The 21,325-nt window shown below is 46.0% G+C and overlaps 1 protein-coding gene across 1 annotated transcript in view; it reads right to left on the bottom strand.

Annotated features, from left to right (window-relative positions):
* LOC115154921 (transcription elongation factor SPT6) overlaps positions 1-21,325 on the bottom strand; it is a 75,488-nt gene that overhangs the window by 19,140 nt on the left and 35,023 nt on the right. Inside the window, exons 32-34 of the mRNA XM_029701637.1 lie at positions 19,962-20,075; positions 19,568-19,692; positions 3,794-3,906 (exon numbers count right to left, since the gene is read on the bottom strand). Of these exons, the coding sequence (XP_029557497.1) occupies positions 3,794-3,906; positions 19,568-19,692; positions 19,962-20,075 (352 nt within the window). The remainder of the gene's footprint in view (positions 1-3,793; positions 3,907-19,567; positions 19,693-19,961; positions 20,076-21,325) is intronic.

The following is a 21,325-nucleotide window of genomic DNA, read 5'->3' as shown; positions in this document are numbered from 1 at the left end:
TCAAGGGCCCTGAGCCCCACAGAACAACGGTACTCTGTGGGCGAACGAGAAGCACTGGCCTGTGTCTGGGCGTGCGAAAGGTGGCACCTCTACCTCTATGGCCGTCTGTTCACGCTCCGAACCGACCACCAGTCCCTCACAACGCTACTGTCGGCATCAGGAACTGGCCACAAGCCACTTCGGCTGCACAGATGGGCCGACCGCCTCAGACAGTACGACTATCAACTGAAGTTCACTCCAGGGAGGGATAACGTGGTGGCAGACCTCCTCTCACGCTCCTTTGACGCTCCTACTCCGACCGTCTTGCCAGACGACAATGAAACAGACCTCGTACAAATGCTTTACGCTCCTCTTCAGTCAGTCGTCTCACTGGAAGAGCTGAAGCAAGCATCGGAACAGGATCCCACACTGTCTACCCTGCGCACCTACATACGCACTGGATGGCCAGCACACGTGCTGGAAGAGCTTGCGACTTTCGCCAGGGTGAAGCACGAACTGTCTTGCTGGGAAGAAGTCTGTGTCTCTCGAGGGTTTTGCACTGTGGTCCCAAGTGGTCTGCGTGCGCGTGTTCTATCCATGGCGCACGAGGGGCACTTGGGCATAGTGAAGGTCAAACAGAGATGTCGAGACCTTGTGTGGTGGCCAGGCATCGACCACGACATTGAAGCCCTGGTCAGGGATTGTGCTGCATGCCTCCTCAGTGGGAAAACAGGACAGTCCGCCCCACCCCCCCTGCAGCCTCTCGCATGGCCGTCCCGCCCCTGGGAGCACATCCAACTGGACATCTGTGGCGAGATCCATGGTCACGCAGTCCCTCACCATCAGCGCTTCCTGGTGGTGGTGTATGACCTCCACTCTAAGTGGCCAGAAGTGGTTCCTGTCGGAACTGTCACAGCACAGGCCATCGTGGACATCCTAGACAGCCTGTTCACAAGGTGGGGCCTGCCCCTCACCCTTACCACGGACAATGGGCCCCAGCTAATCTCTGCCGAGTTCTCCTCATATCTCAGCAACAAGGGAATCAAACACATCCGCACGGCCTACTACAACCCACAAGCTAACGGAGGGGTGGAACGCTTCAACCAAACGCTGAAGAATGGCATCAGAGCGCACCTGGTCCAGGGGTGCACGTTCCAAACTGCTTTGAATCAAACGCTAATGCACTACAGAGCAAGCAAACACACAACAACACAGGCCTCCCCGGCATCTCTCATGCTAGGTCGTGAGATGGAACTGCCACTGGACAGACTCAGAACACAGAGAGTTGCAGAACCGGCGACTAGGTGCACCCAAGAAAAACAGGCAGTGACTAGGCACCAAAGAGAAATGAAACAGCGTTTCGACAAGGCACACAGGGTGAAGAAGTCGATCATCCAAGTGTCTGACTGGGTCCGAGCCCGACGGCCTCAGCGGTGCAACAAAATGGCCTCATTCTGGTCGGACCCCCTGCAGGTCAGTTGACAACTGGGGCCCGCCACATTCATGTTGAGCAATGGATCACGCTGGCACGCCAGCCGCCTCAGGAAAGTCCCTGCTCCTCAAGGAATACGAATGCACACAGAACAGACATGCAGGCCAGAGACGCCACCGGATGGACCTCCCCCACCACTACCACCCGAGCCCCAGCCTCTGTGGGCTCCCCAAGGGCCAGAGCCACAAGCGGTGGCGGTTGAAGAAAGGCCTATGCGGGCACGAACTCGCCCTGCTCATCTGGGGGACTACTTAACCTCTTTTCATTCTTAGGCTCCGATAGGGGTCTTAGTCAACCTCCAGGTTAATGGACTGAACTGGTTAGTTTGGAGGGTCCTTCCGTTTTAAAGGTTAATGTTTTATTTCTTACAGTTATCACTCTAGGTTCTTGCCCTATGGACATTTTATATATGGTACCAGTCCCTGGTTTTGGAAAGGGGGGGGAAATGTTATGTATGGTACGACGTGCTGTACGTCATACTATACGTTGTTATGGTTTACGACAGTGTGCTGCTTTACGGATGAATGGGTTGTCAGGATGAGTGGCACATGTCATTAAACGTCAGAGTGATGTACAATGTGAAACCGTGCAGACGTGTGTTCTTCTACAACTAGGCTAGATATAACACTTCCACCATGCGTTTCTCTGCTTCGTCCAAGTGCGTGGAGTAGGCTTGAAGGTCACGTTTAAAATCACTAATCCCCGTTAGGACACCTTCGAGTTTGGTGGAAAAGACCCCTTGGTTCTGGTTTAGGTCGTATACATCGTTTGTCATGTCGGACTCGTGGTGAGAGGAGCTTCCAGGGCTATCTGGGTTAGTGGAGCTGGCTGAATTAGCAGGGCTAACTGGCCTAGCCTGGACCACGTTGTCGATGTTCTTCTTGTTTAAGGAGGACTACGTTAAAGTCAATTCATAATGGATGTAGATACGCCTGAAATTGTCAAAGAAAATTGCTGTCCATGTTACGAGGATTTAAAATAAGAGATTAAAAGAAGTTTAGATGAAATTGGCAGGAGAGCACTAAAAACACGTCAGCTCAGGGGGTCGAGGTCAGGTCACGTTAAAGGAGTTCATTGCCCGTATCACTTAGTTTGTTTCCTGCCTAGCAATACAGATGCAATGTTTAGCAAGGAGGAGACTCCACCCAAATTGGAGTATGTATACCACGACTGGTGGAACCATGATTTTGTCGGTTCAGCTGTTCGATCCTTTGGGATCGATCCTGTGGCTCAGTTGGTAGAGCATGGTGTTTGCAACGCATGGTGTTTGCAACGCCAGGGTTGTGAAGTTCGATTCCCACGGGGGCCAGTACGAAAAAATGAAATGTATGAAATGTATGTCGCTAAATGTAATAAACTTTGTTTAAACTTTCATAGTGTCCGTCGAGTTCTTACTCTGATATTTAGAACCTAACAGTAGGTACTTAAGTTAATACCTGCAGTCAACTTGTGCTATAAGTTAGGAGATAAAGCAGACTGCGTTCTTCATTTCACCGGTCACATTATTTTACATTATGAGGCTAACCGTAGTTCCCCAGAACAGTTGAGCCAGTCATGCGTTTGTTTATAAATAGAACAATGGGAAAAAGCAGGAGCTGGTGAGTCCAGCTGTGTATTTGGTTTAACTTCCTAGTTGGCTAAGTGGCTGAATTAATGAGATGGAGCATCATATCGTTTTAGCTTTCTGCGTGTTTGAGAAGTCAAAGCGCTTTGAATGAGTCATCTGTACAGCTGCCACTGCTATTTTAGATGTCTCCCCTTTCCATTCTCAGGCCCTCAGTCTGCTCCTCCCTCCTCTTCTCCAAGCAGAGCTGGCAGGCCCGTTGCCCTAGCGACTCAACACAGATAGTGTGTACACATGCTGCTCCAGAGCCAGTGCTCTTCTTCCATGCATCAAAACTTTGTCATTTGCACATTGTCTCTCATTCGCATGTAAATGTCCAAATTCACCAAAAATGACATTCGGTAGCTACTACCTATACTTCTATAACTTTATTAGCCAGATTGCCGTCTTTGCAATTAGTTTATTTTGTTTGCACTTGTTAGCATATTTAGCTAGCAGCCTCCATGGAAATGCGCTATTACTTGTGCTAATTCTGTTAGCATTCTGGTAATATTTAATTTTTTTGCGGTTTACCGCCCCTGGTGTACTAAAACGCTATGGCAATATGAAAATCTGGATACGGCCCAACCCTAGCACTTTCTATAGTATTTTATTTAATTTAAAACATGACAGAATGTTAACATTAGGTGAAATTAAGTGTTTTTTTAATCAAGTTACACTACCCAAAATGTACTCTACTCGTAGAACAACCCTCTTACCTGGTACCGGTTCCTGGAAATGGTCTTTGAACCAGCGGAACAGTCCGTTAACTGTGGGGAACATCTGGGAGCGGTAGCGGAACCCGTCAGGACTGATGGTCACAAACTCAACACTGTAGAGACAGAGCAAAGAACAAGACAGATTCAGATGCAACACATCACCTCACTCAGAACAGTCAGCTGCTCCAAACTGTAATGGTTAAAAGGTTTAGAGTTTAGTTGAGGGTGTCTAATCAAAACGCATATTTTGACCAATGAGTAAAATAATGTTAATAATGTTAATTGTGTGGATAATCCCCTAAGAAAACCAATGGTCCAAACTTCATGTCTCTATCATAATCCGTTCAAAAGTTTGAGTTTTTACCCTTGCACAACGGCCAAAATGAGGGGCCAGAGAAAGAAAAGTGGACAAACAAGAAAAATTGCACACAGCATCAAGCCTACCTGACAGGCTGAATGAAGGCTACCTGACAGGCTGAATGAAGGCTACCTGACAGGCTGAATGAAGGCTACCTGACAGGCTGAATGAAGGCTACCTGACAGGCTGAATGAAGGCTACCTGACAGGCTGAATAAAGGCTACGTGACAGGCCCACTTTCCGAGTTGAACTTGTCATCTTTGTCAAATCCACAGGACATAAAACAATATAGTTAAGATAGATGTTAAGACAAGTAGTATTTTTATATTTTAGTATATGCTTTTCATATTAATGCAAAATTCCTGCTATTTCTTCAAGATTTCTCACAAAACACACATCTCTGAAACGCCAACGGAGCACTGAGCGTACCACAAGCTTTTTTTATTTTCAAAGTCTTTTACATTTAATTCAGTTTGTGTCATGTTAATTCAGCTTTTTGTGACCCACAGAAACAACTTTGCAGATGACCACATCATCAAAAGTCATTGTGAAAAAGCACACCGCTCTGTCAACAGAGCTCAGTGCTTATTATCGGATGTATTGGTTACAAAATCGGACTTAATGATATGTTAGAGAAAGACCACACTGAACAATTCAGAACATGAACAATCATATTTGTCGTGGTATAAAATTATAAGGAAGTGAAATTATCACCACCAAAGTGCGTTTTCACCCACTCTGGGCAGACCGGGTGGACACCCTACAATTTGGGCAGAGTGGGTGGACACCCTATTTAGTTCCCAATTTAAAAAGATAAAATCTATTGAAAGCTCCAATTTCTATTGACATTAATTTAACATATTGTCCTAAGGGACAGTTTCAAATTTACTGGGTGGTGGACGTCGTCCCAAAATAAGAGAGGCATTGGGACATCTAAAGCTAATTTCCTGCATTTCTACTAGGGCTGTCCCCAACTAAAAACAAATATTGGTCGACCAAGAACAGTCTTTCCCAATCGATTGGTCGTAATTTTAAAATGCGTATTTTTACATATATAGACACACCCTATGTGTATTAATCAAATCAACTAGGCTATATGTACTGAACTTTTGATGAAATAATTAAGACACACAAATGAGCCAGAGATCGAGAGAGACTAACCAGAAGAAGAATAACCTGTTCCCGACCATCCTCTTGCTGCTGCTGGCCTTCACAGATTCTGCCATTATGCTTCTGAATTTGCCAGTAATAGGCTACACCAGCAGCAACCTTTTCAATTTGGAGTGCCAATTTATCTTACCATTTCTCCCCATCTGAGTGACAGTTAGGATTTTCATATGCACGTTTTCGTGGAACAGTTTAATTTCATTTATAATAGTCTTTGGTTAATCTACATTCAATCTAAATCAAAATGTAACATAATGCCATTGCCAACTATGTAAAAATAGCCTACATAAAGCCAAAACATTAAAGCATTGCAACCTGCAGGTAGAAAATATCCTATAAATCACATTTGCAGGCAGGCCATGCGTAGCCAAACTTGATATATTGCATCAACTATCAACTGGGTTGCCGAAACTCGCGCTAACAAACTTGAAACATTGTGTAAAATATTCTGGGCTCTCAGAGTTCGCCTGGCCAGTGAACTCAGGACAGACACAGCTATTTGTACATGGGATAAGAAGTAATCAGGTATTTTATGACGTTTCCTCTAGATCAGAGCATCACATTTTTCCCTTTCGTATGAAGTGGTTATAGAAAGGGAAAGAGCTGGAAATATTGTTAAAATAATTTGAGGAACTATTATTCTCAATTGATTCTGAAAACAGACTTACTTTACTTGCTGTTTGAGGTTTAGAAAAATCACTTTGGGAAGCTCCACTGCTCATTAGTGGTGGCGAGTTAAGACAATCAGAAATAGTATCAGACATCCCCAAATGGGAACATGCAGTTGAAGTCGTTAGTTTACATACACTTATGTTGGAGTCATTGTTCAACCACTCCACAAATATCTTGTGGCAAGTCGGTTAGGACATCTACTTTGTGCACGACAGAAGTAATTTTTCCAACAATTGTTTACAGACAGATTATTTCACTTATAATTCACTATCACAAATCCAGTGGGTCAGAAGTTTACATACACTAAGTTGACTGTGCCTTTAAACAGTTTGGAAAATTCCAGAAAATGATGTCATGGCTTTAGAAGCTTCTGATAGGCTAATTGACATCATTTGAGTCAATAGGAGGTGTACCTGTGGATGTATTTCAAAGCCTACCTTCAAACTCAGTGCCTCTTTGCTTGACATCATGGGAAAATCAAAAGAAATCAGCCAAGACCTCAGGAAAAAAAATTGTAGGCCTCCACAAGTCTGGTTCATCCTTGGGAGCAATTTCCAAAACGCCTGAAGGTACCATGTTCATCTGTACAAACAATAGTACGCAAGTATAAACACCATGGGACGACGCAGCCGTCATACTGCTCAGGAAGGAGACGCGTTCTGTCTCCTAGAGATGAAAGTACTTTGGTGTGAAAGGTGCACATCAATCCCAGAACAACAGCAAAGGACCTTGTGAAGATGCTGGAGGAAACAGGTACAAAAGTATCTATATCCACAGTAAAACGAGTCCTATATCGACTGTGGAAGGACCACCAGAGGGCAGGCTGGGCTCACGGATAGTAGCCCAACAAGGCATGTGAGACCAGGTAACCAGAGTCAATTAAGCACAGCTGACGGTACTAATGAGATATTCTCTTTCCCCTACAAGAGAGAGGATGGAACTAGCAAGAGGGGAGGAAGATAAACTATCGTTGGGGAATGGCTACGGAGAGAGAGGTGCTATCCATGAAGAGCCATTAAGACGGTGATGAATATGTGATTGTTGTTATAGTTTGAAGATAATCGTAATGTGATCCTGTGTCATCTAAAGAAGATGTATGTTGTTCCTTTGGAGATTCTCATTGACTGTGTTGGAGTGTTTGTATTGTCAGAAATCCCTCAATAGAGAACTGTGTTGAATCAAGAAAACCTACTCTGGACTCGTTTATTCCACCTTTCCACTTTAGAGTGACACCAAATGACTTGGTCCGCTCACATTGGTGGAGAATGTGGGCATAGGTGGACGAGTGACACCAGGATAAGTGAGTAAATCAAGATTCTTCCAGTAGACAGAGGAACCATTCAAGAACGATGGACAACGCCCTACTACAACAGTTGATCACGGCACAGCAGACAACCATAGAACTCCTGCAACGACAGCTGAGTGGGCGAGAAGAACCTAGAGTGAAGCCTAGAGCGGCTGCTCATGCCATCTTACCTCGTCTCTCCAAGGAGGATGATATCGAGGCCTTCCTCATGACCTTCGAAAGGACGGCCACCTTGGAAGAGTGGCCGCCCACAGAATGGGCGAGCGCATTAGCCCCTCTTTTGACCGGGGTGGCCCAGGAAGCCTATTTTGACCTGGATTCCCACGAAGCTGCGGACTATGGGCGACTAAAAACCGAGATCCTGTCCCGGTACCAGCTGACTGCCAGAGATAGAGCTGTGAAGTTCCATCAGTGGACCTATATGGCTGACCAACCCGTCCGTGCCCAGATCTTCGCTCTAATACGACTGATGAAACAGTGGCTGGAACCCGGAAAGGGAGTAGGACATGTAATAGAGACCCTCGTTGTGGACAAGATATTGAGGGAATTACCCAGTGACTTAAAAAGGGTTGTGGGTCAAACCAACCCGTTGTCAGCCGACGACATAGCCCAGGCGGTGGAAACATACCGATCTACAGGGGAGTTGTTAAAAGGGGACAAGAAGGAACGGAAGGATTCTGCAAATCCCGTACCACGACTCGCCCCGGCACGTCCGCCACCGAAACCTCCAAACCCCCTCCGGAGGTGGGAGAAGTCATCCCCCACACAGCAGGGTCGGTGTTTTAAATGTCAGTCTCCAGACCATTATGCCTCACAATGTCCTAGCAAGGACGAGTCCATGGTCACGGAGTCATCGCTGCCCATCCCCACGCATCCCGGTTCGAGAGGGCATGATCAACACTGTTGGTTAACAGAAATAGCCCCAGCCCCAGAGATTCCGGTTCGAGTAGAAGGACAAGATGTGGTTGCCATTCTCGACTCGGGAAGTATGGTTACGTTAGTAGAGGAGCGGATGGTGACCTCAGCAACACTGCTACCAGACAAAGTAGCCGTGTCCTGCATCCATGGAGACACCCACTATTACCCCACCGTGAATCTGTCTATTCTCACTCCGAAAGGAAGGTGTACAGTCAGGGCAGGGAAAGTACCCCAGCTGAAGGTGCCATTATTGATAGGGAGAGACTGTCCTCTATATAAAGAGCTGCGGCAGATGACGTTATGCATGGGAAGAAGGGGGACAGGAAAGAAGAAAAAAAAACAAATCCAAGCCCGAGGTAGTAGTCCTACAAGGCGACGTAGCCTCGTCCTTGTCCTCTGGAGCAGAGGAAGAAATAGAGACCCAACGTTTACGACAGATATTCCAGGAAACCACCGATGAAGACACCTGCGAAGGGTTATACACGACGCAGGAAGGAAGGAGCAACCAGGCACTAAGAGATATATTTGAAGCCCCATCCGAGGAGGGAACCTGGAAGGGATTCTCCTCGGTCACCCCTGGAGGGGATGGGGAACAACCTCCACACCCCTCTACCGAGGTTGACCTGCCCCAGGAATTAAAGGGACAGTTCGGCACCTCGCAGCATAGAGACCCAGACCTAAGGGAGGCCATGAGGAAGGTGAAGGTGATCGACGGGAGGAACGTCGACGGATCAGGTGAGCCCCCTCTTCCTTACTATGCAATCAGGCGGGGTCTCTTATATTGGGTCGTGCAACGAAGGGGGGAAATCCAGGAATTACTAATGGTGCCTAGACCATACAGGGATACAGTCCTACAGTTAGCCCATTCCCACGTCCTAGGAGGACACCTGGCACGGGACAAGACTATTGACAGAATCATGCAGAGATTCTATTGGCCCCGTGTCACCCGGGATGTGGCCAGGTATTGTAGGACGTGTGATCAATGTCAGCGTACAGCTCCACGGCCACACCTACGTAACCCTTTGATTCCTCTCCCCATCATAGAGACTCCCTTTGAACGCATAGCTATGGACCTCGTGGGACCCCTCCCAAAATCTGCCAGAGGACACGAGTACATCCTAGTGGTCGTAGATTACGCTACCAAGTTCCCAGAGGCCATACCCCTGCGTAACATGTCGTCCAAGGGAATTGCCAAGGAATTGTTCATGATGTTCTCTCGGGTAGGCCTTCCCAAGACGATCCTAACCGATCAGGGAACCCCGTTCATGTCCCGGTTGATGAAGGACTTGTGTCGGTTATATCAGGTTCAACAGATACGTACAAGCATATTCCACCCTCAAACAGACGGGTTGTGCGAACGCTTGAACAAAACGATTAAAAGCATGTTGAGAAGAGTGGTGTCCAGAGACGGGAAAAACTGGGACATGCTTCTCCCACACTTAATGTTTGCCCTGCGAGAAGTACCCCAGGCGTCCACTGGATTCTCCCCGTTTGAATTGCTCTACGGCAGACCCTGTCGAGGGATCCTCGACTTAGCCAAGGAGACCTGGGAGACCCAACCATGTCCCTTTCGATCCACAATAGAACATGTTACCCTGATGAGAGACCGCCTGTCGGCAGTATGGCCCATAGTAAAAGAGCATATGGAGAAGGCGCAAAGGATCCAAGGCTGGGCCTACGATAAGTCCGCGACATCCCGTGAGTTCTCCGTGGGAGAGAAAGTGATGGTGCTCGTGCCCACAGCTGAACACCGCTTGCTGGCGCAGTGGAGGGGGCCCTACGAGGTAATGAAAAGGGTCTCACCGGTCAATTACCTCATCAAACAACCCGACAGGAGGAAGAAGGTCCAACTCTATCACATAAACCTGTTGAAGAAGTACCATGGAAGAGAGGAGGAGGTGGCTTTGATGGCCATGGAGGGCCAAGGAAAAGAGGAGGTTCTACCACAGGTGCGCCATGGCCAAACTCTCTTGCCGGAACAGTCGAGACAGCTAGACAAGCTGATTATTCACTTCGGCCGGGTATTCTCTCCATTCCCAGGACAAACAGATGTCTTGTTCCACCATATCCACACTGAACCCGGCAAGAAGGTGCATATCCGTCCGTACAGGATTCCTGAGGCCCGCCGAGTCATCGCCAAGAACGAGGTAAGGGAGATGCTGAGGATGGGTGTGATCGAGCCATCGACGAGTGAGTGGTCCAGTCCTATAGTCCTGGTCCCCAAACTCGATGGTAGTATGAGACTCTGCAACGACTTTAGGAGCGTGAATGCAATCTCTACATTCGACGCGTATCCCATGCCCCGCGTGGATGAACTTTTGGAGCGCTTAGGAAAGGCCAAGTTCATCACCACCCTGGATTTGACGAAGGGATATTGGCAAGTGCCGGTGGCTCCAGAGGACCGCCCAAAGACCGCCTTCGCCACACCGGAGGGGCTTTTTCAGTATGTGAGGATGCCCTTCGGACTGCATGGTGCTGCTGCAACTTTCCAACGCCTCATGGATGCCATTCTACGGCCCCATCAAGAGTACGCAGCGGCGTACATAGACGATGTGGTCATCCACAGCGAGGACTGGGATAGTCACCTCCTACAACTACGGGCGGTGCTCATGAGTCTGGAAGCCACAGGGTTGACGGCCAATCCAAAAAAATGCTGCCTGGGTCTGTCCGAAGTGGAATACCTGGGGTACACCGTGGGGATTGGGAAAATACGCCCACAGGCAGAGAAGACCAGGGCAATTCGGGACTGGCCTCGACCCCAGACCAAGCGGGACGTTCGGGCCTTCTTAGGGATAACGGGATATTATCGCCGTTTTATCCCTGGATATGCAACCATTGCCAACCCCCTCACAAACCTCATCAACAAAAACTTGCCAAACCGGGTAGAGTGGAAAGATGAGGCGGAGGAGGCCTTTCAATTGCTAAAAGAGGGCCTGTGTTCTGATCCCGTCCTACAGGCTCCGGACTTCTCACAAGAGTTCATTGTACAGGTAGACGCCTCGGATACGGGGCTCGGGGCCGTACTAGCTCAGGGTGAAGGCGAAGCAGAGAGGCCGATTCTCTTTATAAGTAGAAAGCTCAGCGATCGGGAACAGAGATATGCTACCGTAGAGAAAGAGGCCCTAGCCATTAAGTGGGCCCTCGATTATCTCCGGTACTACCTACTGGGTCGGAGGTTTGCATTAGTTACGGACCATGCGCCCCTCACGTGGATGGCTGGTAAGAGAAACAATAACAACCGAATAGCCAGATGGTTTCTTGCTTTACAACCGTTCTCTTTCCATGTCATCCACAGGGCCAGATCGAGGAACGGGAATGCAGACGCGCTGTCCCGACGCGACCAAGACGGTGCGTCTGGCGCCCGACCCTTCGGTCCGGTCCTGAGGGGGGAGGTATGTGGAAGGACCACCAGAGGGCAGGCTGGGCTCACGGATAGTAGCCCAACAAGGCATGTGAGACCAGGTAACCAGAGTCAATTAAGCACAGCTGACGGTACTAATGAGATATTCTCTTTCCCCTACAAGAGAGAGGATGGAACTAGCAAGTGGGGAGGAAGATAAACTATCGTTGGGGAATGGCTACGGAGAGAGAGGTGCTATCCATGAAGAGCCATTAAGACGATGATGAATATGTGATTGTTGTTATAGTTTGAAGATAATCGTAATGTGATCCTGTGTCATCTAAAGAAGATGTATGTTGTTCCTTTGGAGATTCTCATTGACTGTGTTGGAGTGTTTGTATTGTCAGAAATCCCTCAATAGAGAACTGTGTTGAATCAAGAAAACCTACTCTGGACTCGTTTATTCCACCTTTCCACTTTAGAGTGACACCAAATGACTTGGTCCGCTCACACGACATAACCTGAAAGGCCAATTGGCAAGGAAGAAGCCACTGCTCCAAAACCGGCATAAAAAAGCCAGACTACCGTTTGCAACTGCGTATGAGGACAAAGATCGTACTTTTTTGAGAAATTTCCTCTGGTCTGATGAAACAAAAATAGAACTGTTTGGCCATAATGACCATTGTTATGTTTGGAGGAAAAAGGGGGAGGCTTGCAAGCCAAAGATCACCATCTCAACCATGAAGTACAGGGGTGGCAGCGTCAAGAAAAAATATTTGGTTGTCAACAATCTAATCTATTCTGGGGGAAATGGCCCTAGCCCTCACCCTCCGATCCAACAGGTCCCAGACGTACTCAATGGGATTGAGATCCGGGTTCTTCGCTGGCCATGACAGACAGACATTCCTGTCTTGCAGGAAATCACACACAGATCGAGCAGTATAGCTGGAGGGTCATGTCAGGATGAGCCTGCAGGAAGGGTACCACATGAGGGAGGAGGATGTCTTCCCTGTAACGCACAGCTTTGAGATTGCCTGCAATGACGAGCTCAGTCCGATGATGCTGTGACACACCGCCCCAGACCATGACAGACCCTCCACCTCCAAATCGATCCCGCTCCAGAGTACAGGCCTTGGTGTAACGCTCATTCCTTCGACGATAAACGCGAATCCGACCATCACCCCTGGTGTGACAAAACCACGACACGTCAGTAAAGCGCACTTTTGCTAGTCCTGTCTGGTCCAGTGACGGTGAGTTTGTGCCCATAGATGACGTTGTTGCCGGTGATGTCTGGTGAGGACCTGCCTTACAACAGGCCTACAAGCCCTCAGTCCAGCCTCTCTCAGCCTATTGCGGACAGTCTGAGCACTGATGGAGGGATTGTGTGTTCCTGATGTAACTCGGGCAGTTGTTGTTGCCATCCTGTACCTGTCCCGCAGGTGTGATGTTCGGATGTACCGATCCTGTGCAGGTGTTGTTACACGTGGTCTGCCACTGTGAGGACGATCAGCTGTCCGTCCTGTCTCCCTGTAGCGCTGTCTTAGGCATCTCACAGTACGGACATTGCAATTTATTGCCCTGGCCACATCTGCAGTCGTCATGCCTCCTTGCAGCATGCCTAAGGCACGTTCACGCAGATGAGCAGGGATCCTGGGCATCTTTCTATTTGTGTTTTTCCAGAGTCAGTAGAAAGGCCTCTTTAGTGTCCTAAGTTTTCATAACTGTGACCTTAATTGCCTACCGTCTGTAAGCTGTTAGTGTCTTAACAACCGTTCCACAGGTGCATGTTCATTAATTGTTTATGGGTCATTGAACAAGCATGGGAAACAGTATTTAAACCCTTTACAGTGAAGATCTGTGAAGTTATTTGGATTTTTACAAATTATCTTTGAAAGACAGGGTCCTGAAAAAGGGACGTTTCTTTTTTGATTTGTTTAACCTCTTATGACTAGGGGGCAGTATTTTCACGGCTGGATAAAAAACGTACCCGATTTAATCTGATTATTAGTCCTGCCCAGAAACTAGAATATGCATATAATTATTAGCTTTGGATAGAAAACACTCCAACGTTTCTAAAACTGTTTGAATGGTGTCTGTGAGTATAACAGAACTCCTATGGCAGGCAAAAACCTGAGAAGGTTCTGTTCAGGAAGTACCCTGTCTGAACATTTCTTGCCCTTGTTGATTCTCTCTATCTATTACAAGGGATCTCTGCTGTTACGTGACACTTCCCACATCTCCAATGGGCTCTCAGAGCCCGGGAAAAACAGGAATGACGTAATTCAAAGCCCTGGCTTAAACACACGAGAGCAAAAGCTAAGTGCTCTATCAGTGGAGAAATGCTTACGCTCGTGACCTGCCCCGCCCCCGTCTTTCGGTTTTTCCCTCAGTTTACAGACATGCAGATTCCCGGTCGGAATATTATCGCTTTTCTACGAGATAAATTGCATAAAAATTGGTTTTAAACAGCGGTTGACATGCTTCGAAGTACGGTAATGGAATATTTAGACATTTTTTGTCACGTTCTGTGCCATGCGCACGACCGTGATTTACCATTGGGATAGTGTCTAGAACGCACGAACAAAACGTCGTTGATGGAACATAACAATGGATTATTTGGGACCAAACCAACATTTGTTATTGAAGTAGAAGTCCTGGGAGTGCATTCTGACGAAGAACAGGAAAGGTAAGACCATTTTTCTTATAGGAAATGTGATTTTGGTGAAGGCTAAACTGGTTGGGTGTCTAAATAGCTAGCCCTGTGATGCCAGGCTATGTACTTAGAATATTGCAAAATGTGCTTAATCCGAAAAGCTATTTTAAAATCGGACATATCGAGTGCATAGAGGAGTTCTGTATCTATAATTATTAAAATAATTGTTATGCTTTTTGTGTACATTTATTGTGAGTAATTTAGTTAATTCACCCGGAAGTGTTCGGTGGGAATGCTAGTTCTGAACGTCACATGCTAATGTAAAAAGCTGGTTTTTGATATAAATATGAACTTGATTGAACAGACATGCATGTATTGTATAACATAATGTCCTAGGTGTGTCATCTGATGAAGATAATCAAAGGTTAGTGCTGCATTTAGCTGTGGTTTTGTTTTTTGTGACATTATATGCTAGCTTGAAAAATGGGTGTCTGATTATTTCTGGCTGGGTACTCTGCTGACATAATCTAATGTTTTGCTTTCGCTGTAAAGCCTTTTTGAAATCGGACAGTGTGGTTAGATTAACGAGAGTCTTGTCTTTAAATAGCTGTAAAATAGTCATATGTTTGAAAAATTTAAGTTTTCGGATTTTAAAGAAGTTTGTATTTCGCGCCACGCCCATCATTGGATATTGGAGCAGACTAGATGTAAGAGGTTAACAGTTTTTTGGTTACTACATGATTCCATATGTGATATTTCATAGTGTTGATGGTTGTCCTTTCCATCTCTGCAGCACTCCACCAATCAGGCCTTTACGGTAGAGTGGCGAGACGGAAGCCACTCCTCTGTAAAAGGCTGGGAGACTAGTCAGGATCGAGGCAAAGATGAAGAGAGCAAAGTACAGAGAGATCCTTGATGAAAACCTTCTCCAGAGCGCTCAGGACCTGACTGGGGCGAAGGTTCACCTTCCAAGAGAACAACGACCCTAAGCAGACAGCCAAGACAACGTAGGAGTGATTACGTAATAATTTTTTGGGGTGTGTTATTTCTCACATTAGCCCAGATTTTTTTTGTGTTATTACATACAGCCAGGAACTACTTTTGGATATCAGAGCGGCGGTAACTCACCAGCATTACCATCAGGAATATCACTTTCCCGAATTGGATCCTTTGTTCGTACCCCCCAGGGCAATTGAACTGATTCCAGAGACTGATCCAAAACCCAACCGGCGGAGAAGAGGTATTCGGAGTGGACTTCTAGTCCGACTCAGGAGGCGTGCACACCACCCACCGCTTCCGAGTATATTACTCGCTATTGTTCAGTCTCTGGATAATAAAGTGGAAAATCTCAGGGCAAGGATTTCCTTCCAGGGAGACATCAGGGATTCTAATATACTCTGTTTCACGGAGTCCGTACAGCCAGTTGGGTTCTTAGTTCATCGCACAGACAGGAATAAATATCTCTCCGGGAAGAAGAAGGGCGGGGGTGTATGTTTCATGATTAACTACTCATGGTGTGATTGTGATAACATACAGGAACTTAAGTCCTTTTGTTAACCCGACCTAGAATACCTCAATCAAATGCCGACCGTATTACCTCCCAAGACAATTTTTCGGTTACTCACAGCCGTGTATATTCCCCCTCAAGCCGATACCACAACAGCACTCAAAGAACTTCACTGGAATTTATGCAAACTGGAAACCACATATCCCGAGGCAGCATTTATTGTAGCTGGGGATTTTAACAAAGCAAATTAGAGGAAAACGCTACCGAAGACAAGCTAAACACCTTCGCCCTCAGGGTGCCACCGACGCGTTCCGCTACCAAGGACTGTGGGCTCTCCTTCTCCATGGCCGACGTGAGTAAGACATTTAAGCGTGTTAACCCTTGCAAGGCTGCCGGCACAGACGGCATCCCTAGCCATCAATTTGTAAGTCGCTCTGGATAAGAGCGTCTGCTAAATGACTTAAATGTAATGTAAATGTAATGTCATCAGAGCATGCGCAGACCAGCGGACATATTCAATCTCTCCCTGCTGTCCCCACATGCTTCAAGATGGCCACGATTGTTCCTGTAACCAAGAAAGCAAAGGTAACTGAACTAAATTACTATTGCCCCATAGCACTCACTTCGGTCATCATGAAGTGCTTTGAGGCTACTTCAGGACCATATCATCTCTACCTTACCTGACACCCTAGACCCACTTCAATTTGCTTACCGCCCCAATAGCTCCACGGACAATGAAATCGCCATCGCATTGCCCCATCTGGACAAGAGGAATACCTATGTAAGAATTAGGTATGCACAATATATCGGTGAAGATATCGGAATCGGACAATATTAGCTAAAAATGCCAACATCGACACTGGCCCGATGTCTAGTTTAACGCCGATGTGCAAAACCGATGTCAAAGCTGACGTGCATACCTACATAAACGTAGGTACATGACGTAATGACGACACATAAAATGTTGCGCTACATGTGCAACACAGCATTCCTAACCTAGCACACAATGTCTGCTGTGTGGATCGAGCAGTCAACAAGTCGAGCAGTCATTTGAAAGAGTAAGAAAAAATTTGCGAGAAAACTCAAAGGTCGAAATCCATTAACACCAAAATAATGGAATTCATTGCCCTTGACAATCACCCATTCTCTGTCATGGGTGGTGTTGGCTTTCACCCACTGGTTGAGCACCGGTACACAGTAAGCTACCAAGTGCGCTATTTTTCAGATGTTGCCCTACCGGAGTTACACAGTAATAGCGTCACTGCTATTAGCTTCATGACTGACATTTGGACCAGCGATATCAGCCCCATGAGCATGCGGAGTCTGACAGCACAGTGGGTGGTCGAGGATTTCGTACTGAGGAAAGTCGTATTTCATGCTCATGAATGTGCTGGTTGTCATACCGCTGCTGCCATTTCAATGGCATTTGCGAACATGTTTGAAACATGAGCTCGCTCCATTCTAACAACTGACTCAAGAAATAAGCTCATCAACTGTGCCTGCAGCAGACGTGATACCCTGTCATCGCATTGAAACGCCAGCTCAACAAAACTGGCGACACAGGCTGTGAACAAGCGATTCGGTGGCACTCTCTCTTTACTGCGTCGCCACCATGCTCGATGCTAGGTACAAGGACCGCTACTTCGATGCAGACAAGAAACAGGGTTTACGTGAAATGTTACATACACAGCTGGACAAGATGGAAACAGACAGTGACAGTGCGCACCGAGGAAGAGAGGCCACTGACAGACAGAGTTGAAACCTCACTGTTTGACATGTATTAAGAAATCCTGGTTGAGAACGAAACGACTGAACAAATTAACAATGAAGCAGAACAGAAAGTTAAAGAAATAGGTTTTGATTATGTTTTACTGGTAATGAGGACATACATAAATGCCAACAAAATAACTTTTTGGTCAGTGTGGTGTGTAACCTTTATTTAACTAGGCAAGTCAGTTAAGAACAAATTCTTATTTACAATGACGGCCTACGCTGGACCAATTGTACGCCACCCTATGGGACTCCCAATCATGGCCGGATGTGATACAGCCTGGATTCGAACCAGGGACTGTAGTGATGCCTCTTGCACTGAGATGCAGTGCCTTAGACCGCTGCGTCCATGTGTGTGTTAACTATTTAACTGTACTAGAACGCTTAAAAGGCAGCTATAATTTTAAATATTGGTTATCGGTAACAGTTTTTTTTGGCAAGGAAATATCAGATATAGGTATCGTCCAAAAATGTCATATCGGTGCATCACTAGTAAGAACGCTGTTCATTGACTATAGCTCAGCATTCAACGCCATAGTACCCTCCAAGCTCATCATTAAGCTCGAGGCCCTGGGTCTGAACCCCAGAGTTGTAAAGAAAAAGCCATACCTCAGACTGGCCAATAAAAATAAACGATTAAGATGGGAAAAAGAACACAGACACTGGACAGAGGAACTCTGCCTAGAAGGCCAGCATCCCAGAGTCGCCTCTTCACTGTTGATGTTGAGACTGGTGTTCTGCGGGTATAATTTAATGAAGCTGCCAGTTGAGGACTTGTGAGGTGTCTGTTTCTCAAACTAGACACTAATGTACTTGTTCTCTTGCTCAGTTGTGCACTGGGGCCTCCCACTCTTCTTTCTATTCTGTTTATAACCAGTTTGCGCTGTTTTGTGAAGGGAGTAGTACACAGCGTTGTATGAGATCTTCAATTTCTCGCATGGAATAGCCTTCATTTCTCAGAACAAGAATAGACTGACGAGTTTCAGAAGAAAGTTCGTTTCTGGCCATTTTGATCCTGTAATCGAATCCACAAATGCTGATGCTTCAGATACTCAACTAGTCTGAAGGCGGACAGTTTAATTGCTTCTTTAATCAGCACAACAGTTTTCAGCTGTACTAACATAATTGCAAAAGGGTTTTCTAATGATCAATTAGCCTTTTAAAATGATACACTTTGATTAGCTAACACAACATGCCATTGGAACACAGGAGTGATGGTTGCTGATAAGGGGCCTCTGTACGCCTATGTAGATATTCCATTATTAAAAAAATTTACAAAATATTTTTTTACAAAATCAGCTGTTTCCAGCTACAATAGTCATTTACAACATTAACAAGGTCTACACAGTATTTCTGATCAATTTAATGTTATTTTAGTGGACAAAAAAATTGTTTATCTTTCAAAAACAAGGACATTTCTAAGTGACCCCAAACTTTTGAACGACAGTGTATATATTCTTAATTCCATTCCTTTATTTTAGGTGTGTATTGTTGTGAAATTGTTAGATATTACTGCATTGGAGCTAGAAACGCAAGCAATTCGCTTCACCCGCAATAATATCTGCTAAACATGTGTATGTGACCAATACAATTTGATGTCTCTAAATGTCCTTGAGTGGCCCAGCCAGAGCCTAGACTTGAAACTGATCTAACATCTCTGGAGAGACCTGAAAATAGCTGTGCAGCAACACTCCCCATCCAACCTGACAGAGGTTGAGAGGATCTGCAGAGAAGAATGAGAGAAACTCCCCTAATACAGGTGTGCCAAGCTTGTAGCGTCATACCCAAGAAGACTCAAAGCCGTGTGCAATTTTTTTTCAGTAGTTAGGTGAACTCATCATGGTTTGGGTAAAGGGTTCAGGGTAATGGCTGAATAAGGGGACAGGGTTTAGGGTTAGTTAGCTGTAGTCATGGTAACTCACTGTGGTTTGGGTTAGGGTTAGTTAGCTGTAGTCATGCTTACTCAGTGGTTTGGGTTAGGTTAGCTGTAGTCATGGTTACTCACCGTGGTTTGGGTTAGTTAAGTGTAGTCATGGTAACCCAGCATGGTTAGGGTTAGTTAGCTGTAGTCATGGTAACTCACCGTGGTTTTCCACGAGGTTGGTACCCCAGTATGAACTTCCCTGGCAGGTCTTTACAGGCTGAGACAAAATAGGGGATGAACGCAGGCTTTTCCTTTTTACACCTAATCAACAACTCCTCCATTTTCTACACAGACCGAGGGAGGGAGAGAAAGAAAGAGGGTCAGAAAAGATGAGTGGATGAATAAAAAGATATGTAGCTCTATAAAGAGAGAATAATAGAACCAAACAATTGTCACTGGAGAGATTAAACATGTTTTATAGACAGAAAGGAGGTTAGTTTCTTTGTAAGTCTTTGTAAAACAAATACTCTGTGAGATACTTGAGGTTGATCAAAATAAACACAAATACTCTGTGCCACTTCCTGTGGTTATGACAATATTCACACTACCATACCTTCTTGTCCCCTCCGTTACAGTCCTGGAAGTACTTATGTCCCAGGAGGTCGCGAGCAAACGCTGCCATTGGCTGAATATAACGAGCTGTGATCTCATCAAGATCCTCAAACTCCTACAGAAAGGGAGAAAAATAAATATTTGTTTGAGATTCAAAACAATTAAACGGACAGTTGACCCAAATGGCCCTGTGACTGTCATTCCAACACCATTATATCTAAAGTCTAAGATCACTAGGTGTTGTACTGAGGTTGTTTAGTAGTTTACAAAATGTCTAAATTGCTTAGACTTTTTTCATACATACATTTTTTTTGCTCGCTTGCCTTGCATAAAAAAAATATCATCCGTTGAACAGTAAATCAACTTTGTATGGCCTAAAGTTGACTGTGAAGCTCAGCAAAGTCACTTATAGATGATTTGAACATGATGCGCTAAAAATGCTAATCTCGGTCCCATGACTTGAATGTGATTTGTGCCACAAATGCTAAAACGTTAGCATGTGGAAGCATTTATGGATTGCTGTCATACCTTGTCCATAGACTGCTTACAGGGTAAGGAAACCAATATGTAATTTGGCATTTTGGGTGAACTATCCCTTTAAAGGCGAAATATATAGAAAACACTCTGCCATAGAGTGGTGAGGAGGAGCTCCACGGACCCCTAGTGTCTAGAATTAATTTAGCCATTGCGATCTGTAGAGTTGCTATTTTTGCTTGTTTTCTCTGGTCATAACATTCCTGGATTAGACATTATATTAATAAAGTCCGATTTTATCAACAAATTTGAGAGAGCAAGGCAGTTAACCCCCAACAGCAACTGCTCCCCTTGCGTTGATGACGTGGATATTGATTAAGGCAGCCTCCCGCACCTCTCTGATTCATTTCGGTTGAGCATTTCTTCAGTTTGAATGCATTCATTTAAAAAACAATTTTTTTTACCCCCTTTTTAAATCTTCTCATTGCTGGAACTCCCCAATGGGCTCGGGAGGCGAAAATCGAGTCATGTGTCCTCCGAAACATGACCTGCCAAACTGTGCTTCTTAACACCCGCCCGCTTAACCCCGCACCCAGCCGCACCAATGTGTCAGAGGAAACACAATTCAAATGACGACCGAAGTCAGCATGCGGGTGCCCGGCCCGCCACGAGAGTGCGATGAGACAAGTTAAGCCCCCCCCCCCCCCCCCGGACGACGCTGGGCCAATTGCGCGAAGCCCTATGGGACTCCCGATCATGGCCGGTTGTGACACAGCCTGGGATCGAACCCGGGTCTGTAGTGATGCAGTGCGCTAGACCGCCGCGCCACTCGGGAGGCCTCTGAATGCATTAATTTTGGTTGAATGCATTAATTTTGGTTGAATGGATTCA

The sequence above is a fragment of the Salmo trutta genome, chromosome 19 (genome assembly GCF_901001165.1).
Source record: "Salmo trutta chromosome 19, fSalTru1.1, whole genome shotgun sequence".
NCBI classification, from domain to species: domain Eukaryota; kingdom Metazoa; phylum Chordata; class Actinopteri; order Salmoniformes; family Salmonidae; genus Salmo; species Salmo trutta.
Note: the sequence above shows the minus strand (reverse complement) of the source record. Positions and strands in the feature narration are given on the sequence as shown.